Below are 27,312 nucleotides of genomic sequence, written 5' to 3' on the forward strand. Positions count from 1 at the left end.
ATCACACACTCTTCCCGAAACAATAGGCAGTGCAATATTAGCGACAAAATAGAAGCCAAACTGTTCCTCGAGTGGTTTGAAGGTGGGGAAACAGTTGTGGGAAACAATTAAGGAACAGAGCCATAGCCATTCTATACCTTGGTATGTGAGGGTGGAACACCACATTATCAAGAACAGGGCTGAGAACATGTGTGCTTTCTTTGTAAATGAAATGCAGGGACACAGGAACTATTGCAGGAAATAACTGATTGACAGGAATGGAGTGCTTAACTCTTCCCCACACCTGCTTGTTTCCTTTCTCCTCCTCAATACAGTTTTTAATGTTTTTCCAAAACTGCATGTAAGCTCAGGAAAAACAGCAGCTATTCAGCTGTGAAGTAAGACTCTTACCTGATAACAGCATGCCTTGTGAAGAAATACTTGATGTGTAATTCATATTTAGTGAACTACAGATTCAAAGAGATGTTTTCTAATTTGTGTCCGTCCTATAACACGAACTTCACTGAAACATAATAATAATAATACTTAGCACCTCCATTAGTCTTTAGAGTATTCAAAGTATTTAACATAACAAATATTTAACATACATGTAACCATGCATGGAGTCCCACCCTGAGCTGAGAGTTAGCAGACACAAAAAGCAGAGCTTGAGAGAAAGATAGTTGTGTTTTTTTGCAAGCTGGAGGAAGAATGAGTTGGTGGGATCTGGCAGTTTGGATCCACTGCCATGAGAGAAACAGTACCCGCTTGGAGCTTAATGCTTTTTTTTTTAATGCCCTTTTACTGTAGGCTCAGGTTGCAAACAAGCCATATATCATAAAGACACCACAATCTCCACTGTCTCATTTCCAAAGGAAACATGAACCCTGGGTTAGTTCCTGTTCCAACATTTCGGAGATAATACTGCTTTTAAGTATATGAAACACTTTTATTCTTGAACAAGGATCAGTCAGTATGCACACACAACATACATTGCTGAAGGCTCTCTTGCATGTTCTGTTCATTTGGTCTGTCCTACATCTGCTCTGGAAACAGGAGGGGTAGTAAGTTGACCATAGCTCATTTTTTAATTGAAAATAATGTTCAGGCAGTGAATTTGGGTGCAACATCAACAGATTTAGCAGTATGTGATTTAGCAGTAGGTGTTTAGGTTGTGTGAAAGAAAATCAGCAGGCTGACAGTTTGCATCTGTGTTTGTACCTGTACTAATGTCAAGCTGCATCTTCTACCCCACTCAAGAGAACAAATTGCAATTATAGGTGTGTCTACTCCTAAGTACGAGTTTGACCAAACTGCGGGGGGGGGGGGCAGGGGAAGACAGGAGGGCCTGGCGTGCTCTGGTCCATGGGGTCACGAAGAGTCGGACACGACTAAACCACAACACTCATTGAATAAACCCCATTGAATTCAACTATACGTCTACTTTTCTGGGAGTAACCCCAATTGAATTCAGTAGGGCTTACTTGTGGGGAGACACGCATTTGGTTGCACTATGAACTGCTGCTGCTTCTTTTAAATAACATTATAAGCACTTTAGTCTCTGGGCATGCCTCATGCCATGCTGCCGGCCGTTTTCTTTACCAAATTGTGCAGAACGCGCTGGTAAGGAATTCTAGGCTGCAAAACGCGGCGCAAACTTTTACTCTTCCCCGGCTTTACAATCCCCTTGTGCGAAACCAACCAGCGCCTCAGGGAATGGGCTATGCTATAAAATCCGTGACCTAATTCACTCGATTCAACTTAAGTGTGCGTGTTTCGCTTCTGTTTTTTACTTTACACGGAGGCACTCCTACATTATTCCTCCGTCCGAGGGAAGTGGTCCAGAATTCCGCCTCTCCGTTCTGCATAACGAGCGGATTCGGCCTTTTTTTTAAGGCGTTTATGTTACTGAGGAGGAGGAGGGCCCGTTCCCAGGTAGGCCGCTCTTTTCGGCGCCCGCTCTCGTGGTCCGCTGCCCCCTGCAGGAGAAGGCCGGGGAGAGCGAAGGCGGCGGAGCAACAGAGGCGGGAGCCACAGACGACGACGACAGTGGCGCCGCCTTCGCCTCTCCTTCTCCACGCCCTTCCCTACGAGCACTTCCGAGGTCGAGGCCTGGAAGCGGCTGCGCGGACCCGGACGGCGACGGGACCTGCTCCCGAGAGAGCGGAACGCGGAGGCACCTCGTCGAGAACGAGCCGGAGGCGTCGTGTGAAGTTGCTCGGCTGAGGCGGCCCCTGGGGACGCGGTGCCCGCTGCCATGTCTCGCGGCTCGATCGAGATCCCCCTCCGGGACACGGACGAGGTGAGGGGCGGCGCGGGGGTCTCCGGGGGGAGCTCGTGGTGGTGGTGGTGGGGCTCCTCTTTATTGAGTTCAGCCGCTGGCTTCGCTTTTCTCCTTTCCGCCTGCTCCGTGGAGGGAGAGGTGTAATGAGGGGCTTAAGGGCGACCCCGCGCCCGCCTTCCCTCGTCACCCAGGGCGTTTTGCAGAGTTGTGGAAAGTGATGTTACAACCCACTAAGCTGCTGATTCTAGGCCCATAAGATTAACTTTCCTCGTGTGTGTGTGTGTGTGTGTGTGTGTGTGTGAGAGAGAGAGAGAGAGAGAGAGAGAGAGAGAGAGAGGACAGTACTGATAAACGTGTCGGTTTTTTCCATCCTTGCGCATTCCTGGCAACCGCAGGTGTGTGTACATGGGACCTGGGAGTTGCAGAGTCTGCATCAGATGAATCGCCTAATAGCCACTTCTTGGCTTTGTATTTTAAAAGCGTTTGCCTCCTTTAGAATTGCCACTTCAAATGCAAGCATGCATTCAAAGAGGATTTTAATGTTGTGCTTCTTTGCCTTATTGGTTGGGCCTGATAGGTGCTGCTAGACCAGTGTTTCCCAAACCTAGGTCTCCAGCTGTTTTTGAAGTATAATTCCCGTCATCCCTGACCATTGGTCCTGCTGGCTAGGGATGATGGGAGGTGTCCAGAAACAGCTGAAGACCCAAGTTTGGGAAACACTATGCTAGACTGATACAACAACTAGCTTAGAATTACTTCACATAAGACCTTTTCTACACAGGTATAGTGGTTGTGCAGGAAAGTACATAAATCTTGCATGCGATCCATTTCAGGGATGCAGGGGTTCTTATTTTTCTGTGTGTCCCTCTGTAGGAAAGCCATATTATGTAAGGTGCCCCTCAGCTCAATAGTTTACTCTTTGAGCATGTTGAGCGGTCGGAACAGTTAAAGCATCTTTGGGAGCTAACTAGTGTGTATTACCAAAAAATGTGCTTGAAAACTTTCCTCAAGGTGCATGAGCAGAATAGTACATGCTTTAATAGCTCATAAAGTTATTAATATTTACAATATCATTTTTTTTTAGGTCATTGAGCTTGACTTCGATCAGTTACCGGAGGGGGATGAAGTTATAAGCATTCTGAAACAGGAACATACTCAGCTGCACATATGGATTGCTCTGGCGGTTAGTTTTTTGCCAATTCATTGTAGCTGATTTATTTACTTACTATGCTTGTATCCCATCCTGATCTCTCACCTGATACTTCATTAGCAGAGGCGATTAATCGCCCAAGCCATAGATGTTATGTAAAAGTAATTACCTCTGAATTCAAAAGGACTTGATCTCCAGTAAGCGTGTTTAGGATTAAAGCTTTCATCTTAAAATGAGCACTTGTATGTATACCTCTGAATGTTATGCATTTTAAGTTTTGAAATAACTGCTCTTGTTTTTCGTCCCACGCTCCAATTTATATTTTTGTTCCTTGATCAAAACACACATTTATGGGTCTCATATATATGTGAAATTAGGACGCATTCATTTTGTTAGCTGATCCATGCACATAACGAAATCCATTAAATGAAATAGTGGCATGTTACAGGAACATGTCGTAATGTCAGTGCCTGAAACAGATTGCTTGATCAGAGTGTACCTATGTGCTGCTAGCCATAATTAGGTCCAAACTGAGTGTGTCACATGTTACTTGAAATGAAGAATGGATGGTAGGTATTCAAAAGGGAGGTTGGCACTTTAGAAATTAAATTTAGGCCTTACCTCACTGCATGCTGCTTTTCCACAAAAATGTGCAAAATGGGCTCACAAAACAACAGCAGTACGTATCAATACATCAATCTATATCAGTACAATATAATTCCAATTCATTTCAAAACATGACAAATTTAAACAATCACTTTGATAATACTAACACATTTTAATTTCCTTATAAAATGCTCAGTAATAATTAAGACATAGATTGATGTTATTTGTTCAAAAAGAACCAGAATTTCATAGGATAAAACCTTTGTGCAGAAAGTTATTTGTTAATATAACCAGCAGCTAGTTCCTCAGAAGTACAGGAAATGGCAATCAATTTTGTTACAGCTTGCAGGAGATGATACCTTGCATGCCCCGCTCTCTCTTACATTCTGGTATAGTTCTTAAAGGCCCCAACAGTGATGGGTGGTGGTGCCTGCTATATCTGGAGGGCCTGTTATGGCTGCAGGTTATACTCAGCCACTTTGGAAGCTGTATGTTTTCAATTTCTCTGGAGCAGGACTCTTCCTATAGCAGTGGATCCCTTGCATGCCTGACTGTCTCGTATATTGTGATGCAGTTCTTAAGGGTTCCCATTACACTTGCCAGTCCACTACTGACAAAAACACATTTTGCTTGGGCCGCAGCACAGAATCACTGAGAGCCTCTGCCTTTCTTTTGTACCTTGAGAAGTTATGAGGACTCCTCCCTAAGGCTTACTTCAGAAGTATGGGAGAATGGCAGGGATTGTCCCTGATGCTCTGCTACTTCAAGAGCAATGATTAGTCTTTTTGCTTTATTAATATATGCACAGTTAGAATGAGCTCCCACCCTGCCTCTGCAGGAACTCTCCCCACCCCATACACAAGTGTATTAGGTTTCAATCTCAGTGTAATGTCAGGTGACCCTGTTCCTTCCCTCTGAGATGTGCAACAGGGAGAACAGTTTGGGCTGCCTACAAAGACATGTGCAAGGTTTGTCAGCACATGAAATGATCAGTGAATTTTCCAGTTCCCTTTAAGATTTTACAGATCATATCTACACTTTTTGTAACTGTCTTTATCAGTGAAGGTTATTGGTGACGGCAGCATTCCCCATTCATCACTTGCAGTAAACTGTAGAATAAGCAGTTTTTGAATTTGCTTTGTTGGTTTATATAGTACAATAGTTGAATGAACAGATACTAATATGATAACATTTTATCTAATATTAACCATAAATTGATGATTTCCCGCCCTGGTAGAGTTATACAAAAAACCGTACATATGCCTCTGTATTTCTTTTTTCTAGCTGGAATATTACAAGCAAGGCAAAACAGAAGATTTTGTGAAACTATTAGAGGCTGCTCGTATAGATGGAAACCTGGATTATAGAGACCATGAAAAAGATCAGATGACTTGTTTAGATACCTTAGCAGCCTACTATGTACAACAGGCTCGGAAAGAAAAGAATAAAGACAACAAGAAAGAACTCATTACACAAGCTACACTGTTGTACACTATGGCTGATAAAATCATCATGTATGATCAGGTAAGAACAAATAAACTTGGGAGTACAAACATCCTTTTTTGTATGCTTGCTTTGCAACATTATAATACCAGTAAACTAGTTGGGACATTGAAGTAACACCCACATCTTGCATATAGGTGGTGTGATAGATAGATAGATAGATAGATAGAGAGATAGAGAGATAGATAGATAGATAGATAGATGATAGATAGATAGAAAGAAAGAAAGATAGATAGTGTGCTGTTTTCTTAAAGATTGCCTCAGCTCAAGAAATAGTAAGTGTAATGGAATGATTTGCTCACAGCTGCTTTAAACAGTCTGCCTTGGAGATTCAAAGCTGGATAACACATGCAGAACCTTATTCCTAGATGTGGTTTGCTTTCATTTGTGCAACACACGTACACCACACTGTATGCTCTAGCTCATCTGCAAGCAGAAAACTTTGAGCTTATGGGTTGCTGCTGCTGCTGGAACACAGCGGATAATTGCTGAAGGGAATAGAGCCACTGTGGTCATTTTACCAGCTGTTTAAATATAACAATAAAATTGGCTTAATCAAGTATAATACGTTCTTGGCCAAATTTTGCTAGTGCAAATTTTGCTAGTATTCCTGACCTTTGGAAGTACCAGGAGTATTCATTTTTTAAAAAAAGAAATAAGGCACATAAAACTACTTGGAAGTGTACAGTTTAAAATGAAAAATGTCCAAAGGCTTATAATTTAAAGACATTAAAAAAGATGGAAGATGAAAGAGGAGGAGGATCTATTAGGGAAAAATCTGGGGAAAGGGAAGGGTTATAGTTCAGTGGTACAGCATCCTCTTTGCATGTGAAAGGTTCCAGACTCCGTCTCTGGCACATCCAAATGTGCTTGGAATAGGATCCTGTTTAAAATCCTGGAGAGCCACTGCCAGTCACTGTTTAGTCTACATTGCTGACTGTGCTGAATTAGGTGAAACAATGGTCTAACTTGTTATAAGGCATTTTTAATGTTTCTGTTATAGTAATAGGTGAATGGAACATCCTAAACAGCAGGGGAAACGGAAGCATGTCAGAAATAAGACAGTAGTAGCAGTATACTGATAGTTTTCATAAGGAACTTGTAGAGAAATAAGGAGAGAAACTCAACCATGGGGATGCTTGAAATAACTACGAAACTCTCATAATTGTGGGTTATTGCATCAGCAGTAAGCCCTAAGATGGGGCAGTTGAGGTGGAAGACTGGAAGCTTTGAATCCATTGGGCAGAATAGAACTGAGGAGTCACTGCTGTGTCTTGAAGCCCTACCATTTGTACCAGTCAGGGCAGAATGTGGGGCAGTGAATTTGGTCTTCTTTGAATCTGTAGTTTACTAAACATGAATTGCACATCAAGTATTTATTCACAAGGCATGCTGCTATCAGGCAATGTGCATCAGAGGGGTCTGTATGTATCTTAAGCATCTAGGATGCCCTGCACTAAAATGCTTAATTTGGGGACTTAACTAGTGCTGGAAGAATTCACAATGAGCAATCCTTTGATTCAACTCTTAAAACATTTCTTGAAAGACAATTCACATCTGTATCTTGCTTTCCAGAACCACTTATTGGGAAGAGCTTGTTTCTGTCTTCTGGAGGGTGATAAAATGGATCAAGCTGATGCACAGTTTCATTTTGTGCTCAACCAGTCTCCAAATAATATTCCAGCCCTTCTTGGTGAGATGTGAAATATCTTTTTAGATGCTTTCCCTTCACACAACTTCTGACCAGTTTTTAACCAGTAAAACTTCAGGCTCAATATACCTTTAGCAACCACCGCTTTTCCTTTTACCCTTGATCAGTTTCAAAGGCCATAAAGATAGCTGCCTCCTCTTCGTATAAAACTGCCTTACACTGCAGGGTTGTCAGTCCATTTGAGCACCTTTGAGAAGAGTTATGAGACTACCTAATTTGGCAGGCAACAGGACTCAGAGTTAAGTTCAGTGCTTGAATTACAAGGCAGGAAGAGAGAGCCAGCTTCACCTTTTTTAATGGCTTCTTTAGGTACACATGGGGGTATGATTTGGCTAAAAGCGGGAGAAATCACATGCTTGTGGATTTTGTTGAGTTCCCCTTGACCGCTTCCCCAATAACATGAGTATTAAATTGACTAAGGTAAAAGAAAATTTGGTGACATTTTATTTGCTAATGTGAAGAGTGCTTAAACCTTGGGAGGGGTTGGCTGTTGTTGGATATTTGTGTGTGTTCATTAAAGTGTTCTTTGAATGAATATGTTGCTATCCTGTATGTGCTGTAGCAGTTATCATGTTCATGAGATTTGTATAGATGTTATGAAAACAGCCATGCACACCTGAAATCTGCGATACTCCATCTTGGAGTATATTTCTAGATAGTATGGGGGTAGGAATGAATATACAAAACACAGTCAAATTTGGCATAAACCGTATATTTGAAGACAGAGATTTGTCTCTGTCGCTTTTGGAAACGAACTACTAATCATTCATACCAGTTTTGTCATACTGAATTTTGCACTATTATATTACGCTTCAGTTTTACTTGAGGCTTACATCCACTGAAATCAAATGAGTATATTTACAATTAAATGTGCTTTGGATCACACCCACTACACTGGGGATACTTGCCACTTGAGTGGTTTCTTTTATAATTGTGACCTATTATGCATATGTACTTGTAGCTGGTAAAACAATGAACTGGTATTGATTTGTTGTGGTTGTTATTCAACTTGTGTAGATTTTTTTCAGCTTTTATTGCTCCTGTCTAATAGGTAAGGCATGTATCTCATTCAACAAGAAAGACTATAGAGGGGCCCTTGCCTACTACAAAAAGGCACTGCGCACTAACCCAGGTTGTCCAGGTAAGGAACAGAAAAGCTTTGTTTTAATTAAAGACATTGTTTGGTTCATTGGGACCAAAAATAGTGTCCCTAAATTCAGGTAGTTTGAATACTAACATGATTTTTAAGCTTTGACATTTGTCTTACAATTAAGGAGGACAGTCGTTGTCATATCTGACCTTGGGTCTTGCCAATGCAACTTAAAAAGCAATAGAGTATTTTAATTAACTTTGGATTAATCCAGTTGAAGTCAAAATAAGATGAATGTGGTGCCTTTTTGTTGGACCTCTGCTGCTGAGAGAGTATAAACTTTGGAAATAAATGCATTAGTCAAGTACAACAGAAAGCAAGTGCAAGCATAAGAAGCTACATTATTGCATTGATCTATCTGAGTCAATGAGGTCTGTTACTGACAGTAATTCTCCAGTCAGTGGTCTTTCCAAGATATTTTCAATGGAGTGCCAAGATCAATATCCTGGGGTTTTAAAACATGAGAATGACCATGTTGGATCAGACCAAAATTCAGTCTAGCTTACCTAGATGCATTTCAAGGTAATAGCATCTCTCCCCCACCCCATGCCACTCACCAGCAACTGGTATTCATTGGAATACTGCCACTGAGCTTTGAGGTCCAATAGAGACATTATCACTAGTAGCTAGTGACAGACCTATTATTTTATGACCTTTCATATGCAGAACATATGCTCAACCACTGAGCTATGGCCTCTTACCTTCTTTCAGAATACATTATTTCTGCCTCATGGGAGAGTTCCTGGATCTATAGTTTTCCAAAAACAAATTTGACAAGGGGTGGAGGTAGACTGGGGAAGCTAGGATTTTTTCTTTGGCTCAAATATTATTTCAAGCTGTAAAATAACTTTATGCCTTGTGGAGCTCACTCATTTTGAGGCATGCTTTCTAATCCCTGAAGCTCAGTTCCAAGGCTGAGTTCAGAATTTTGCTGTCATATTAATCTATAATGTTTATTTAAACAATTAAGAATTCTTGTTAAAAGTTGTGTGTTCTCTAGAAAAGCTTGTCTACAGAGTGAGATAATATCCTCTTCTTACTCTTTGTTATTGTTATTTGTGTCGCTGCTGTAATTTGAAGCCAGTAATAGACCCCTAATTTTCTAATCCTTTTAAAAAACATTAAAAAGTTATTCATGCAACCAAGAATAGGTGTACATCTGGACACATGAGGGGTAAATATGTGAAGGAGTGGGGGACATGCAAGCAAGCCACTTGAGGACTCCTCTCTCACCATTTTGTGCATTAGTTTCCCAAATGCAGTTAGAATGTGAGGGAGAGCAAGGACAAGCACACTATCTCTGCCTTCTCTCTTGAGTCACTGTGCCTTTCTCTGCCGTCCTCCATTCTTTGGAAGGCAAGCATCTGCAGCACGAAGCCTTCTGTATTTATGTGGTCTCCCCATGCAATTTAGAACTCTAATCATGCAGCCGACATAAGTACAGCAGGCTCCCCTCTGCAGACACTTGCTCTCCAACACAGGAGGGCACTGGAGATGGGCACACAAGTTGGAGCTAGCACACTTGTCTCCGCCTTTCTTCTCCTTGCATGATGGGCATCATGCCTGAAGAGAGCTCAGGATAAGTAGAAACCTTTACTTATTAGTTTGAAAGTCTGTGGGCAGGGACTGTTGCAAATTATTGCTATGATAAAGTGCCAAGTAGAGATTTAAGGGCTCTAGAAACAGTAAATTATGAACCTACCTTTCTTAAAAGGCAATTGAGGTGTGAATGGCTATGTTCTAATATATATATATATTTTCTCTCCCCACCCCAAAACTAGCTGAGGTTCGGCTAGGCATGGGCCATTGCTTTGTAAAACTGAACAAGCTGGAGAAAGCTCGCCTTGCATTCAGCCGGGCACTGGAACTCAATTCCAAATGTGTTGGGGCTTTAGTTGGATTGGCTGTTCTGGAACTCAATAATAAAGAGGTGGGTTTGATCTAAAACGCTAATATCAGAATATGTTTCATTGAATGTCGAGTTAACAAAGACTTCTGTGCAGACATGAAAATTAACAGCAGTTGAAATAAAAACCTCACTGTTCCCCATTTTAATGAATGCATATTTCGTTTTCTCTAATTTTGAGAAATAAAATAAGCTGTAGAGACAGTAATTAAAATAGAGCTGGTTTAAATATGAATCATTAGCCATTGACCAGTGACAGGATTTTTTTTTACACTAGGATCTTGGATCAAAAACATGACCTTCTGAATGTATTGGGCAAAAGTTTTCAGCAGATACGTAGTCTACTGCATTGTTTGCCCGTTATGTGACCCATCCATTTTAAAAGAATGGTTTTGGAAATGGTATAGTAAAGGAACAGCTGAAAAGCTAATTAAGTTTTAAGCATAAATAAAAATTTCTGTTAATGTTGCTTTCAGGCGGATTCCATAAAAAATGGCGTCCAGCTGCTTTCTAGAGCATATACAATTGATCCTAGTAACCCTATGGTGCTGAACCACTTGGCTAATCACTTCTTCTTCAAAAAGGTAAGAGAACTTGTGGATGTTTTGAGTTGCTGGTTGAAAGTCTTTAGGCTGTTTCATAACTGATCAGGCTTTCTATTTCAATATTCTTTATAACACTCATGGTAACACAGTAAATTTGAATCTCAGAATAATGTTTTTAACTAAAGACGAAGAAGAACCAGACTTCAGTGTTATTGTTGTTTTAAAATAATAATACGTTGGCCAGGATTGCCTAAAGTTATTTCTTATTTTGTGATTATTGTTATTAAATATAATATATATTTAATATATTATATACATACACCCTTTCATTCTAGTTGAGATTGGTTCACACTAGTTGCAGTGCTTGTTGAAGTTTATAAGCACACATTCCTCAGGCTTCTCTATATCACATTCACATGGAGAAAGTAGTGTATAAGCCAGAAGTAGATAGATATTTTGGTTATATATAATTGCTTCAGTTTCCAGGGTTGCGTCCTCCAAATGCTTGAGGATTTTAGTATATAAGAACCATGTGTGATATTTAAAACATTGGAAGATCAGGTTTCTAGGTACTAAATGTTCCAGGCCATGATTTTGAATACCATAAGAAAATGATTATGCAAATTGCTTTTTTTTTCCTACAGGACTATGGCAAAGTCCAGCACTTAGCTCTTCATGCTTTCCATAATACAGAAGTTGAAGCAATGCAGGCTGAGAGTTGCTACCAGTTAGCCAGGTCTTTCCATGTTCAGGTACTTGGAAAGCCTCTTTCTACACTGCATTTTTATTTTTTAAATAGATTTCCATGTGCACCATATAAACTACTTCTTTTTCCTCCCCTGCATTAGGAAGATTATGATCAGGCTTTCCAGTACTACTACCAAGCTACACAGTTTGCTTCCTCTTCTTTTGTGCTACCGTTTTTTGGACTTGGTCAAATGTATATTTATAGAGGAGACAAGGAAAATGCATCACAGTGTTTTGAAAAAGTTTTGAAGGCCTACCCTAACAATTATGAGACTATGAAAATTCTTGGATCTCTCTATGCTGCTTCAGAAGATCAAGACAAACGAGATACTGCGAAGGTACATCTGGCAGCAAACCTCTTAGACTTGAGCTGTAATTCATACTCTCTTACCTAGGAGTAAGCCTTATTGAACTCAATGGGACAGAACTGAGTACACAACTGTAGAGTATATTATACTGTTATGCCTGTTTTCCCCGTAACGCTAACCCTATAGCTTAGTGCAAATATGCATGTTCTAGTAAATAAAGAACAAACTGTCAGAAAAACCACAAACCTGGGTTTGGACGTAATGCTAAGCCAAACTATTGGCTTAGCCCTGGATAGCCCAGAAGCAACCGGACGGGGGTGGGTGGGCTGTAGCACTGTGGCTGAGGTCCTTGCACCGGGAGCCCATATGTTTGGCTTAGCATTGCATCTGAAACAGGTCTTAGTGTTGTGCTATCTGGAGATTTTTTTTTTCTTCAACAGTGGGTAGAATTGTGGGATATTTTGAACCCTCTGGAAAACAAAATCTATGGTTGGTCTCTGATTAGACAGACATATGTGGTACACCTGAGTAACAGAGAATTTCTCCTCTTTTCAATACAACAAAAAACACCAGAAGCTTGGATAAATGAACTTACTGATGTGTGAACTGTTTTCATGCAATATGTATATTCATAAGTGAAAGCAGCACTTCTTTCCAGTTCAAATGCCCACCATCTACTTCGAGTTCTGTGGTTCATCTATTCTAACATTTTAGGCATTAGTAACACAATGTTCATTGTGATGCAGACTGATTTCACTGAATTGACAGAGATTTATTTTTAATGGCTCTAGTTGAGTGGTATACATCAGTAAAGTATTGCCTTTATCAAGGAAAAGCAAGAACATGGAGGACCTTTGTTCCACAGATTAGGAAATTTCAAACTGTGCAGATGCAGTCCCAGAACGCCATAGTAAGACGCTGTATATTGAAAATTGTTAATCTGGCAGACTTTCATTCTCATGTTTAATAGTTGGGTCAGTTTAACAAGATTTTTTTTATTATGGTAGTTAATATCTGTACATCTGGAGTTTATTAACTTTATTGAAATGCCTCTGACCTAGTCAAGAATCCTATTTTTGGCATTAAAAAGTGTAAAATAAATGGTAGCTTTATTATGCTGTGTCTTCTGGCAATTTAAGAGTGTACACATACATGAATAATCTTTGTATTTTATAGGGTCATTTGAAGAAGGTGACAGAACAGTACCCAGATGATGTAGAAGCCTGGATTGAGCTAGCCCAAATCCTAGAGCAGACAGATATACAGGTATGGAGAAGATGCATAAAGTGCACTTTTGTTTTTAAGCCGAGCAGTGATGCATAGAACTAAACCTGGGCACTTTTCTCCATCTCTAAATTTGACAGGGTGCTCTTTCTGCTTATGGTACGGCAACACGAATCCTTCAGGAGAAAGTTCAAGCTGATGTCCCTCCAGAGATCTTGAATAATGTGGGTGCTCTCCACTTTAGACTTGGAAACTTAGGAGAAGCAAAGGTGTGGAACTCATTATTATTATTATTATTATTATTATTATTATTATTATTATTACTACTACTACTACTACTACTACTACTACTACATACTACTTTGCAGCATGTTTATAACTTGTGCTATGTGTGTACTCAGAATATATACTACTTTGTTCCCTTTCCCCTGTTTATCCTTAGAAATATTTCTTGGCATCTCTTGACCGTGCTAAAGCAGAAGCTGAACATGATGAGCATTACTACAATGCTATCTCAGTGACTACATCCTACAACCTTGCCAGATTATATGAAGCAATGTGTGAATTCCATGAAGCAGAGAAATTGTACAAAAACATCCTAAGGGAACATCCTAACTATGTTGACTGTAAGAAATCTTGTCGAAATTTTCAGTTGTATTTGAACTATGCCATTCATTCATGTTTGTCCTCATAAATGTAACTGTTCATTCACTGATGCTTTCTTTTGTGGCCAAACTGCAAGCAGAATGTACCTTCCTGGTCAAAAGTATTTTTTCCACTAACTTGTTCCTACAAATCTGATGTCCTTAAATACTGTCAGTATTTTATTAATTTAGAAGTCTAAACCGCTTAATTTTTCCTGACTTTCGATGTGTGTGTAAATAGCAAATATGAGAATCTCTTATAAAAGCCTCTGTAAATACACATAACCAAAAAAGTTTATAAAGCTCATCATGATACTGACATGGTGTGTATATATAAAAGATATAGATGGAGTACATTGTGCAAGTTACCTTGAAACAGAGCAGCCTTCTTTGTTATGTCAGTTCAGTTCAGTACCGTGGGAGACATTGCAACTATAAGTGGCAGGTTCTGCATTGTTCCCATATATTTTAAGGATCATGTGAAAGTGATTAGTGTTGCCCCCACCAAGCCCCTTTTTCTATGGTCAATTCAGAGAGCCAAAACTTTTTTTAATTATACATCTGGCAATCAGTGGCTATTCGTTGCACAGTTAACGCTGACCCAATCTACTGCTGTCTTAAGCCAGTGTGGCATCAGTACATCTAAATGCTTGCTGCAGCTGACATGCCTCATCTTTAATGACTTCCAGAACTGGGCTTTTGATTATTAAATTTTATTTTTTGGTATTCAGGCTATCTGCGCTTAGGAGCAATGGCTAGAGATAAAGGAAACTTTTATGAAGCTTCTGACTGGTTTAAAGAAGCACTTCAAATCAATCAGGTTAGTAAGAATTTGTAAACTATCAACTAGCTTACAGGCTGCAAATAAACATTCTCTGTGAAGAATGCAGAGAACATTTTCCTGTGTCCCACATAGATCAGCTATTCAGCCTTCATTCTGTGCTAGAAATGGCATTTTGATAATGTATCTTTATTATGACTAGCTGGGGTACACAGGGAAAAATTCTTGGCAGCTGCTTTTGAGCACTACTCCCAACGCTTCACCACAATGGAAGAGAAGTAAACTGTTTAAGGGGGGGGATCAAATAGCTGAACTTAGTAAAGACTTTTTATTATTATAATTCTCTTCTGCACTGTTACAGTTACTCTAAACTTTGGGGATTGAAGGAAAATTAGAAATATTCATTGTAAACTGGTGAGAACTTAGCATGTTGGGGTGTCTGTTTCAGGACCATCCAGATGCTTGGTCCTTGATTGGCAATCTTCACTTGGCCAAACAAGAGTGGGGTCCAGGACAGAAGAAATTTGAAAGAATATTGAAGCAGCCATCAACTCAGAATGACACTTACTCTATGCTGGCTCTTGGCAATGTGTGGTTGCAGACTCTGCACCAGCCCACCAGGGACAGAGAGAAGGTAAATGCTGCACATGTTCAGACTCCATGCCTGTGGCCTGTTCAGTGATTGAGCATTATTTGCACCATAGACCAAGTGAGGTCCGGGGAGCCATTTTTACCATCTGTGCTGACTTTGCAGTAGGTTTGAACAGCAACAACAGGGAGCAGAGTTTTTACGGTGATTGCGACCGTGAATATCTTCCTTTGCTATCTTAATGGGGCTAAAAGATCTCTCTCCTTCAAAAGGTTTTTGGTTGACTGAACTTTCTAAGGATGTTAGGTGCTTATATTGTGGTGGCTTTAGTGTATTGTCAACATTTGATGGTTTGAGAAAGCGGTGTTGAAATATTTAAATTGCAAATAACCCACTTTAACAAGATTTCATGTCATCATCTTTGTAGGAAAAGCGTCATCAAGATCGTGCACTAGCCATCTACAAACAAGTACTCAGGAATGACTCCAAAAACTTGTATGCTGCTAATGGCATAGGTGATTATTGTGTTTGGATTCCTTGTCTGAATTTTCTTCTGAGCTTTCTGCTGTGTTTCAGGTAGTCCATACATCTGAAATTGTCCTTGTGCTTTTGTTTTTTAGGAGCTGTACTGGCACACAAAGGATATTTCCGTGAGGCTCGTGATGTTTTTGCCCAAGTGAGAGAGGCAACAGCAGATATCAGTGATGTGTGGCTCAATCTGGCACACATTTATGTGGAACAGAAGCAGTACATCAGTGCTGTACAGATGGTAATTCTTAAAAAATAGTCTTTTTTAAAATTGTAAAACTAAAACTATTTTTCATGGGAATGATTCCCTTTTTTAGAAAAAAAAACTTTAGTATGGTAGCCCAGTATTAAATAACTAAAATTTAGGGAGAACTTTTCTTGTTTAGGAGGGGGCAATAAGATCAAGGACTTGTTTTTCCCAGAATTGCCATAAAATATCTTCTTAAATACGATCTTCATAAAATCAATAAGGAGCCATCTCTGTTAAACCTAAGCTACAAATATGAATCACCAGATGAAACATCTCTTTAATTTAAAAAAAAAAATGGATGGAAGGTTTGTGAGAGAACACTTATTTTAAAAAAAACTGCAAAGAAGTTAACATGTTTGTTGTTCCTGTAGAAACCTTAGAGTAAACATCCTGAACAAAACTTACACAGTATTGGCAAAACAATGTTTGCCCACCTCTCACTTAAGCATCATTCTCTGTGTTAGATATTTGTAGTACAGCTGAAATGCTAGTTAGAGGTATTTGATTTGACTATGGTAAATTGTTAGGCAGAAATTGTTGCCAGACATTATATACTTTTTTTTTTTTACTACTAACAGACAAATTTACTACTAACAGACAAATTTATCTTTTCTTTTAACTTGCTATTCTTTTCCTTTACCGACCTTTCCACCACATGCTAAGAGGACCTTGTAGCTGAAAGCATGAGGATGGGAACAAACTTCACCAAAGAAGTGTGGTGTTCAAACTACCACCTGGTGTAGAAAATGCCATGAAAACATAGTGGGCAAACGTGCCCTAAGCTGCCTGTACAGGCTTAGGGAATGTATTAGAGGCTCTGTATCAAGCCTTAAGCAGACAAACTTCCAAGTTCCTAGTATTGCCAATGTCATTGCACTAAAAAGGCATGAAATGTTGAGCTAGTAACATCTGTGTTCTTGAATTTATTACATAAGCAGGAGATATGAAGGGGGGTCAAAATAAAAGCAGCTGGGGTGTTGGAGAAATGTTTTTCTGCCGCTCTTGGAACAGTTCCATGAAATTAACACCAATATAAGTTGGTATGTTCAAAAAGCAGTGAGGAATAATCCAGCTGAATAATTGCGCAAGAAAGAAAACCAGTAATGTACTATCCACAAATATGGGAGAGTATTTCAGCATTTGCAGTCAAGAAACTTAGCACAATAGGAGTTTTGAAAGTAGTGAGAAACCTATACTTCACTCACCTTACCAATAGCTTTATCTTCAGAATGGTGTATTTCTTTATCTCTACTCTTGCATAATGTGTGTTTAAATCATTACAGAATTGTATTATTTGCATTGGAAAACCTACTTATTGGCAATATAATCTTAATTTGAACTGAGTTGGAATAGTAGTATTCTAAATCTCTGCAGGGTACATGGTGAATGGTTCCCCTGTTTTCATATAGTCTAGTTAATGTGATTTTCAGACAGTGTTCTTCAAGGAAGATGAACAAAGGCAGACAAGCTTTCCTGAGAAGCAAGACTCTCCAGCAGATCATCCCCTGCAGTGCACAGTTGCAAGGAAGTGTTGGCCTGCACTTCTCCCTAGTTTGCATAGGGCAGGCCCAAGGGGTCTGGACTGCAGCCCGAGTGACATGAGCATACCATAAAACACAACCCAGAGTCCTCTGCTATATGCAGGGATTCTTTCACAAATTTGTAGGATTTCCTCAGACTAGCTGAGAGAAAAATGCTCCTGGATATGGAGTCTGCAAAACACTGGACTAGATAGCTCAGTTGGTTAGAGCACGGTGCTGATAATGTCAAGGTTGTAGGGAAGGCAGTTTGGCCCTGACGCTATAGCAGCATCGGAAACACCCTTGCTGCTACAAGATTTAATCTGCAACAGAAACAAAAAAATCTACATTTGCGCTATATAAACCCCTGCTCAACAGGAAGAAATATGATTTAGAATATGATAGACAAAAATGGAGTGAAGAGTTAGGGGTACAGATAACAAATGATATATGGGAGTCAAGTATAAAATCAACAGAAATAGCCTCTGTGGATCTAAGACTAAGACTTATTCAACAGAAAATAATATTCAGAGTCCATTGGACTCCAGCAAAAGTATACCCAGAAGAAAATAGCAAGTGCAGACAACTGCTGGAGATATGGGAGTAAAAATGCGAATTTAGTACATACGATGATTAACTGCCCGATGATAAGATCAAGGTGCAAGGTGAGGATATTTATAGCAAGAGTAATAAAAAGAAATTGTTATTTAGGGGAATTGAATTTAATTCTAAATTATATTCCAGAACGGAGATTTCAAGGGGTAAAAAAAATATGGATGTACTGTGCTATAATAGAAGCAAAAAAACTTGTTTTGATGAATTGGAAGAGCCGCAAAAAGATTCCATTGAGCACATGGATTGAGAATATGGACAGATTAGCTGCATACAAATGAATTGCATGTTGATGCAAAATAGGAATGGATAAATATGAAGAAATCTGGAACGAATATTTAAGCAATAAGGCAGCTAGTGGTGGGAAGTAGGAGGAGGAGAGAGAGGTGGGAAAATATTGTTTAAAAAGGTATAGTCATAGGTATATCAGTGTATTCAAATCTGAATTGTCAAATTGTGTTATTGTTATTATGGTTTTTGTTGTATGTGTCTTTTGCGGTTGTTGTTTGTATCGAAAAAATGATTAAATAAATGTAAAAAAAGGTTGTAGGTTTGAGCAACTGCATATCCCCACATTGCAGGGGGTTGGACTAGATGATCCTCAGGGTCCCTTCCAACTCTGATTCTACGCTCTACATTCTGTAAAAATACACACACTCTCCCAACTATATATCACTCCTTAGTGAAATGGGTGTTGACTGCAGGTGCAGCATTGAATACAACCCATATTTTTTTCCCTGCCTTGAAACTTGCATAATAAATTTCAGCAGTGACTCTTCAGTGATGTATTCCAAGTAAAGAAGTGGAAACCTCATATTGCCTGAAGTATCTGAGGCTTCTAGGCTTGAAGTTAGCAACGCATTGCATTTGTAGTGCTTATTGTCTGGATTCCTGCTATAATGAAGAGCTGCAGATGTCTTAGTAGACACAAACAGTAGACCTCATAACTTATTAGTCATTTAATTAGTTATTGGCAGCAACGAGAGCTTCCTTACTGTGCAGGTTCGGGGTTTTTTTTTCAAGGTTGCAATGTGGGAGGAAAAGGTTTTTTAAGCAATCCGTCCCATGTGCCTGCTACTTGAAGTTGAGAAAAAGAGTCATGCATATGGAGAAGACATGATTAGCATCCTGTTAAATTTGTCTCTGAGCCCTGTGGAACTCCAAAGGACTTAACCAAGCGAACAAGCTTAGGATTGGGCTGTAAATTCCTGTGAAATCTCTTTAAGCTCTTTATTCAATGTAACTAAGTGTGACATTTCAGTCAGAATGAGGGTTTAAACATAAAACCATTGAATTTTCTCCCTTGTAGTATGAAAACTGCCTAAGAAAATTCTATAAGCACCAGAACACGGAGGTACTGTTGTATTTGGCCCGAGCTCTCTTCAAATGTGGCAAATTACAAGAATGCAAGCAAACCTTGCTGAAGGTAAAAATAAAAATAAAGCTTCTTACATATATTGCTGCGGTGGATGTATTGTTGAACCAGCTTGTTTGTGTTGGAGCCAAGGTTCACACCTACTAAATTTAAACTTTTATTTGAATCTTCAGGCTAGACATGTGGCACCCAGTGATACAGTTCTAATGTTCAATGTGGCCTTGGTGCTGCAGAGGCTGGCTACCTCTGTCCTGAAAGATGAAAAAAGTAACCTGAAGGAAGTACTCAATGCTGTGAAAGAGCTGGAGCTGGCTCACAGGTAAGCAAATCTGCATTTGCTATTTTGGTATCTATTATTGCATTGCGCTGGTGTTTTGTGAAGGTTTCAGAGCAAATGCCAAACTATAGTTATTTCTTTGCACAGCTTCGTAAATGTGTTTAGACTCAGGTAGACCTCTCAGATCCACCAGATGCTGTTTCTTAACTACACTGTTGAATTAATTTTTTTAATTCAGTCTGTTTACTGCTTTTTACACAAAACCCGCTACAGTGGTTTATGTAATAAAACTTGGAAACACAAAAACATCCAGTCTACAGATACAGTTAAAACTCTACAGTATATCCAATATACAGTAAAAGAACAGACTTGAAACTGTCCAATCCAGCAGCAGCAACTCTCAATAAAATATAAATATACTGAACCTCCCACTAAGGTCTGTATTAAAAGATGCATCTTCCAGTTTGAAACTCAGCGTCACTATGTAATAACTTCCAAAAAATTAATGAATGATACTTACAGAAAGTTGAAAGACTTTCTTCTTGCTTCAATAACCTCCTCCAGTTGCTAATCTCTGGAGCTGCAGCTGGATGGGCAATTAACATGCAGTAGGAGCAGCAATCATGAAAGTTCCCAAGAGAACCTAGAAAGCACTGGGAGCTAGAAGGTGAAGGATAGGTTTTCAGAATACCATCCAGCTGCCGTGACCTTCAAAGGTTGCTGTATTTCTTGGCACACAAGGACAGTTTTTAGACACCAGGGCACTCCAAACAGAAGTAACCTATGACTTGGGGCTTGGTAGCTATATTGCTTCTATGCTGGAAGCTTGTTTGAAAGATGCAAGCTTCTAGTTATACTTCATGCTTCACTGTATATATGCAGGCAATTGTTTTTTCTCATAGTGTTACAGTGCTTTTTGCAATATTTACGGGTGTGAGCATGATTACCTGTGCCAAATAACCTGCCTCCTCTCTCAGTCTCATTTGCTTGAGATTTCCATTAAACAGTTGTTTGACAGGTTCTGCAACATCTCCAAGACTTTCCCTGAGCATCTGTGAGAATGATTCAGTCCTTCACAAAAAGGGTACACCATGCAATCCAAATCCATTAATAGCTGTAGGGATTTTTCTGTTGACTTTATGCTGAGAAGTGAGATGCATCCAAAGTAGTTTGGGAATATTTTTCAATTGGAAGTTGGAAAGTGTATTTTTGATGTGTGAGACATTAGACAAGCTATTACTATTTAGTGGCATTTGACCATATACAAATATTAATTAAAAAATACATGTGAAGAAAGTTCTAGGATGCAACTGAAGTGCTTAAAATTTGGTTCTTAACTTACTGTTTTCCATTCAGATACTTCAGTTACTTGAGCAAAGTGGGAGATAAAATGAGATTTGATTTGGCACTTGCTGCAACTGAAGCCAGGTAAGAACTGTGTGTTGTGTACTTCACATAACTGATGCCTACAGAAGCTAAATGCATTATGTGAATTTGCATAACATGACTTGTAGGATTTGGGCTACTTTTATACCTGAGTTTGAAAGCAAACTACATATAACCATAGCATGATTCCATGTTCCAGTGGGGTGGTAATTCAGGTCTCACATATCTCCTGAACAGGAAGCTGACAGTGACCAGTCCTCTGTTGGTTAGCTAGGAACTGGCAGATGTGGACATGCAACACTGGTTGTGTTCACATATCACAATAAGCTATAGTTTAATGTTTAACAATGGTTTGAATTGAATGAGCAGGATGCTGGTGCACACTGCTCAGAAGTCCCTGCTTTGCTTCTGCCCTGCTCTTGCCCTCATCTCAAGCAACAAACTGCAAGCCTCATCTTGTCATCTGAACTTAGGTCAATGATTTGTTTCTCTGCATATAAATTATGAGCATAAGTTTTGATCATGGACTGTTTGGGGGAACTTGCTGCATAGACAGTTTTTCCTTATACTGTGTTCTTGTTGTTTAACCAAGTAAGCACTTGCAGTTTTTTAGCTATACTCTGTATTTCTGTCTTGGCCATTGGCGTGGAACACTCTCTTTAAAAAAAGGTTTCTGCTTCTGTCTGCTAATCTGAACTCAAACTTGATAGGCAGTGTTCTGATCTGCTGAGTCAGGCTCAGTATCATGTGGCTCGGGCTCGTAAGCAGGACGAAGAAGAGCGGGAGCTGCGAGCGAAACAAGAGCAAGAAAAAGAACTACTGCGCCAGAAGTTGCTCAAAGAACAGGTACTTTAGTCTTCCTGCTGCTGTAATAGTACATAATACTATCCATTAAGCTTCAGCAAAGTGCAAGATAGGGAGCAAGTGCAAGGCTGCAGTGAGGTGCTTTAAGTTCTTGTGTGGCACTTAGGGGGACTTGCCTGTGTATTACGTTGTATAGGTTTTGGAAGGGGGGTGTTGGTTTTGGTAACTAGGAACTGGGTAAGTATTGCACTGCCACCTATCTGGTGTGGTGTAGTGGTTAGAGTGCTGGACTAGGACCTGGGAGTTCAGGGTTCAAATCCCCACTCAGCCATGAACCTCACTGAGTGACCTTGGGTCAGTCACCACTTCTCAGCCTTACCTACCAGACAGGGTTGTTGCAGGGATTAATTGTGGGGGCAGAGAACCATGGATGCCACCTTGAGCTTCTTGGAGAAAAAGGTGGGTTATAAACAAAATACATAATAAATAGTAGTACAGTCGTACATTGGAAGTCGAACGGAATCCATTCCGGAAGTCCGTTCGACTTCCAAAACGTTTGGAAACCAAGCGCAGCTTCTGATTGGCTGAAGGAAGCTCCTGCAGCCAATTGGAAACCGCATCGGATGTTCAGCTTCCAAAAAAAATTGAAAACCGAAACACTCACTTCCGGGTTTAGATGGTTCAGGAGCCGAAATGTACGAGTACCAAGGCATTCAACAACCAAGGTACAGCTATTCCTTACTTTTCAGTGCACAAGCAACATGCTATATTCAGGGGGTTTTCATTTTGTTTCAGAGCAGACCTTTCAAAGGCAGCTCATGCACTGTTAGGTCTTTGCGTCATGAAGAACCTAAGTGACTCTTCAGCAGTAGTCTGACTTACTAAAAAGAATGAACCTGTTTTAGGTGTCTATTGCTAAATTTGTGTTTTTCATATCTGCATCAGTACTGTAGGTTAAAAAAAAAAAGCATAGTAGCCAGTTTGTCCTCACTCTTCCAGGAAGAAAAACGCCTCAGGGAAATAGAAGAACAAAAGAAACTTTTGGAACAGAGAGCACAGTATGTGGAGAAGACCAAGAATATTCTGATGTTCACTGGAGAAGTTGAAGGATCTAAAGAGAAAAAACGTGGTGGAGCTGGCCGGGTACAGAATAAAAGCTTTTGGATTCATCATTCACCCCAAATAGTTGAAATGTGCTGTCAGGCTTTAACTTTTTGTAAAATTGTCCTGTGGGGTCTGACAAGAGTACAGTAATGACATCATACTTTACATGGAAAGAACTATGGAGAAATGGTGTCAAATTTTAGACACTTAAGGACAAGAGTTGGAAAGTTGTTTAAACTTCTGTTTTACCAGTTTAGAATGTCGTGGGTTTATTTAGAAGTGCAAAGAGAAGTGGTTTTCTTTTTTAATTTTAAAGGGAATTGACTCACATAGGCTGATTTACCTTTTCTGTTCCCCTGATAGTCTGTTAACATCCAGCATAAGAGTGTATCACTGTTTTCTGTCACTTACCACCACTACTTCTTTTTAGTACATCAACTGAAAGCTCTTTCAGAGTATAACTAATATCCAAATACTCTTCCCATCTTCTTGCATTTTTTCTTTTACTGCAATTGATTATCAGCTTCTTAACATTGTACTGTTCTTCCTTCTCTCTATATTGATTTCTTTAATTCATGGGCCTTCATTTGTCACCTGTGTATTAATTTTGATTATCACAGTTTAATTCTGCTGTTCTTTATTTGTGATACTGAAGTTCTGCATAGAAATTTCTTAAATAAAAGATCAAATCTAATACAACTTTAAGTTACATGCACTTTATGTGCATCTAATGTGGCTTCTAAAAGGGTTAATTTTGTTTGGGGGATCTTTTCAAGCAGCAACTAATAAAGGAAGTGTTTCTGATTTTGTGACAGCGTTCCAAACGAACTGGGGAATTTGATGAATTTGTCAATGATGACAGTGATGAAGATCTCCCAGTGTCTAGAAAGAAAAAGAGGAGAAAGGGTAGCGGTAGCGAACAAGATGGTGAGGAAGAAGAGGGGGAGAGAAAGAAAAAGAAGCGACGAAAGTAAGTAGAAAGAAAGAGCAGAACTCCTTTGGTGGGGATTCAGAGGACTCTAGGGGGACTTTTTATTAGTACAATGGAGCTTCTGAGCTCCCCTCTTCCTTAAGTCCCTCAAACCACTGCCTGATGCATCACTTCCCAAACTCAAACAAACTTAGAGAAGCTTTTGATGGGCCACAAGGAGCTTGGGTAGGATGGGGTTGTGGGGGAGTCGAAACATCTTGGGTGTGTCTTCATTTAAATGCTTTTGTATGCCTAAAGAATGTTTAGATCCCACGGTGTCTAGTATATGCCACAAGGAACAAGAACTAACACACAGGCTTAGTTCACATGATTAGGATACTATAGTTATAAGACTGAATTGAATTGTACTTTGTGTTTATATGTGCCTTGTGTTTTTCTCCAAAGACCCCAAAAGGCAGGTGATGGTACTGATGATGATGAAAATGACAGTGCACCCAGACCTAAAAAACGTCGCCCAGCAAAGACTGAGAAGAAAAAAGCAGTATGTTTTTTAAAAATAATAATAAATAAGTAAATCATTAATTGGTGTTTTGGTTTAGCGGAATTGCAGTAATTTGGGATCAAAGGTAACAAGATTAATTATGCTTCTAAGCTTTGGAAATAATTGACCAAACCAGGATTCTGGTTTGACATTCTGGCTTAATTCTGTGGTTTAAACATACCACAGTTACTCATATACAAAACAGAACTGGAAATAGCAGTTATCAACAGAGAATAGAAGTTTCAGACTTCTTTCCTTCATATGCAAGGGATGGAGCACACAAGGCCAGGGCATGTAACAACATGTTTGATTGGTTAGCTCTAAATTCAGTCGTAGTCTACTGACATTCTGTATTGTAATTCAGATTTTCTTAAACTTGGTCTTTTTTAATTGCTTTTGTGTGATTGTCTGCCATATAATTAGAAGAGATAGCTGATACAGCCATCACCCCACAGCCATCTAATACAGGGATATAGAACCTGTTGCCATCCAGGTGTTTCCAGGCTACAGCTTCCATTATTCCTGAACATTGGCCATATGGCTGGGGCTAATGAAAGTATAATAGTTGAATGTCAGGTTTTCTTTTTAATCTTTTAACACTTTTTTGTTGTTGTTACAGCCAAAGCCAGAACGACTGCCTCCTTCAATGAAGGGTAAAATCAAATCTAAAGCCATCATTTCATCAAGCGAAGACTCATCTGATGAAGATAAGCTCAAGATTGCTGATGATGGGTACATAGTGTTTATGATCCTAGAAATAGTGTTGTTTGACCCTTGTACAAAGTAATCATCATCCTCATCATCATCAATGCACTTCTAATTCTGGGAGTGTGGTTTGTTTAGTCTGAGCACACATGAGGAGCCACAGTCCAGATCGGTTTAATTCATGGTAACCTATTAATTGTGGTTTACTGTGATATGCGAATTGGGCCCATTGATGAAGACTCATTAAGTAAATGTGTACATAATGTTGTGATTCCACATCACTATCCTGTGTATGTAATGTTTTGTACTCTTAACTATTGGTGCATACTTACAGCTTGCAGGTTCCATCTCCTCCAATTTGCTACATGGGTTTGTGGGGTCAAACATACTTTGTGAACCTTTAATTGGGTCACAGTGGCTGTGACTTTGTAGAGAGTGTAGAAAACACAAAAAGGCATTGTAGTTTTCACAGAATTGCATTTCCTGCACATTTCCCAACTTTCATTAAATCAAGACAAAGCAATCTTTTCGTTGCAAAGATCTGTTAGGTGTCGGAAACGTGGCAGAATGATTGCTGACATTTCAGGAGCGTCAGAAATGACAAGGTGTCCATGGGGCAGGGCTTCAGAACTCTGCATAGCTCCATGCCCCTCTCTGAGATTAATAGATGGCACAGAGTAGCAAAAAGAGGTAGAATAAACTGGAAGAGATTCAGGCTTCATTTACATGTTGCAGACTTGAACTTGTCACAGGGTTTATATTACTTTGGTACGGAATTTTGGGGGCTTTTTGAGCACAGCCCTTAGTACAAAGTTTATCGTTTCACTTGGGATGTTTGCCTTACTGCATTGCCTTCTGCTCTTGAACAGGAATGCCAGGAACAGCAACAGTGATTCAGATGATGCTGAGCAACCACGCAACAAACGCGTCATGTCTGACAGTGATTCGGACAATAGCAATAAGTCTGGCAGCGAAGGGGGCAGTCCCAGGCGATCCAGCGCCCGCCCTTCTGATGAGGATTCAGACAGTGATGGGTCAGCAAGAAAGAGGAGGCGATGTGAATCTGAACAGTCTGACAACGAATCTGTGCGCTCAGGGAGAAGTCCATCTGTGCGCTCGGGGAGAAGTCAGTCTGTGCAGTCAGGGAGAAGCCACTCAGGTGGTTCTGAGAATGAATCTCGCCCAGCTTCTCGCAGTGCTGATTCTGACAGAGATTCTGACAGGGCATCTGATCATGGGGGCTCAGGTAACGAGTCTGAGCCAGAGGCATCCAACAATGAAGGATCTGAACGCGGCTCGTACGGCGGATCAGATGACAGTGATTAGATTTCAGTTGCAACCTGTTTTATTAACTGCTTTGTAAATATATTTTGGTTCGAGAGGGTGGGGAGAAGAGGAGGGTATCCATATTTTATATTTGAAAACTGTGATTTAAAAACCTGGACAGCTATGTTTTAGGGGAAAGTATATATTAAAAAAAAAGCTGAAACATTTCCTATAACATTTTTTCTACTGAACTATACACTTGCCAGGGTTCATCTACAGTATCTACTTGCATTCTGTACTTGGAGGTCAGTGTGCTGTATTGGGGGTTAAGAAGCTTACTTTATCAGAGTGCACATAAGATCTGAAGAAACAAAATACCAAGATAGTTATCCTGCATCCAGATACGTTTGCTTAAGACCTTCTGGAACAAATGGTACTTAAGCAAATTTAACTGAGTGGAAGGCTGTAGCTCATGCTGTCTTGCCTAGTCTGATCAAGTGTACTTTTTCAAAATTATATATGTGAAAAGGGATTTTGGTAGAACTCCCATGAATTTCTCAAGTGATATAAAAAATGTTTGGGTTTACAGAGTAGTCCTTCAGGTTATGTAGCTCTTATAAAGTATAGTTTTACGTTTTGTTAAAGTACGTATGTGCTGTAGCAAAATGCCTAAAATTGAACAAAATGTATAAAAATAATGCTATGGAAACATAGATGAATGTCAGATTTGAGACTTGGCAGTTTTTAAAGAAATGATAAATTAAGAGGCCTCCTTGGAGTGAAAAGATCTGTTTATGGCATCTAATAAAAGCTGTTGCTGCCATCTGGTTCAGAGTCTCTTACTACTGTTCTTAATATTGTTTTGTTAGCTCATATTCCAGTACTC

At 39.7% G+C, this 27,312-nt stretch overlaps 2 protein-coding genes across 12 annotated transcripts in view; one reads left to right on the forward strand and one right to left on the reverse strand.

Moving 5' to 3' along the window:
* Positions 1-21,012, reverse strand: part of IRAG1 (inositol 1,4,5-triphosphate receptor associated 1) — a 121,167-nt gene extending 100,155 nt beyond the window's left edge. For 5 of the 11 annotated variants that reach the window (XM_083597566.1, XM_083597565.1, XM_083597564.1 and 2 more), the window contains exons 1-3: positions 1,385-1,690; positions 972-1,268; positions 391-502 (exon numbers count right to left, since the gene is read on the reverse strand). In XM_083597566.1, coding sequence (XP_083453692.1) covers positions 391-436 — 46 coding nt within the window. In that variant the 5' untranslated portion in view covers positions 437-502; positions 972-1,268; positions 1,385-1,690. Of the gene's footprint in view, positions 1-390; positions 503-971; positions 1,269-1,384; positions 2,253-20,209 lie in introns of those variants that run through there. The other 6 variants (XM_083597557.1, XM_083597560.1, XM_083597558.1 and 3 more) reach the window with 6 other exon arrangements.
* Positions 2,028-27,249, forward strand: CTR9 (CTR9 homolog, Paf1/RNA polymerase II complex component). Its single transcript, XM_083597825.1, has 25 exons — positions 2,028-2,281; positions 3,348-3,446; positions 5,304-5,543; positions 7,098-7,215; positions 8,285-8,374; positions 10,165-10,313; positions 10,766-10,873; positions 11,479-11,586; positions 11,683-11,919; positions 13,066-13,155; positions 13,254-13,382; positions 13,556-13,739; positions 14,489-14,577; positions 14,987-15,172; positions 15,555-15,642; positions 15,748-15,896; positions 19,347-19,463; positions 19,586-19,731; positions 21,046-21,117; positions 21,786-21,921; positions 22,879-23,022; positions 23,799-23,953; positions 24,359-24,455; positions 25,075-25,187; positions 26,030-27,249. The coding sequence occupies exons 1-25, from the start codon at positions 2,237-2,239 to the stop codon at positions 26,484-26,486; spliced, it is 3,546 nt and encodes a 1,181-aa protein (XP_083453951.1). The 5' UTR covers positions 2,028-2,236; the 3' UTR covers positions 26,487-27,249.
* The last annotated feature ends 63 nt before the right edge of the window (positions 27,250-27,312 follow it).

This window comes from Podarcis filfolensis, assembly GCF_964270895.1.
Source record: "Podarcis filfolensis genome assembly, chromosome: 1".
Taxonomy (NCBI): Eukaryota; Metazoa; Chordata; class Lepidosauria; order Squamata; family Lacertidae; genus Podarcis; species Podarcis filfolensis.

Coding starts and splice junctions, on each gene's coding strand:
- CTR9 (XM_083597825.1), top strand. CDS start 2,237: ATGTCTCGCGGCTCGATCGAGATCCCCCTCCGGGACACGGACGAG. Junction 5,544..7,097: donor AAATCATCATGTATGATCAG/GTAAGAACAAAT, acceptor CTTGCTTTCCAG/AACCACTTATTGGGAAGAGC. Junction 13,156..13,253: donor TAGAGCAGACAGATATACAG/GTATGGAGAAGA, acceptor TAAATTTGACAG/GGTGCTCTTTCTGCTTATGG.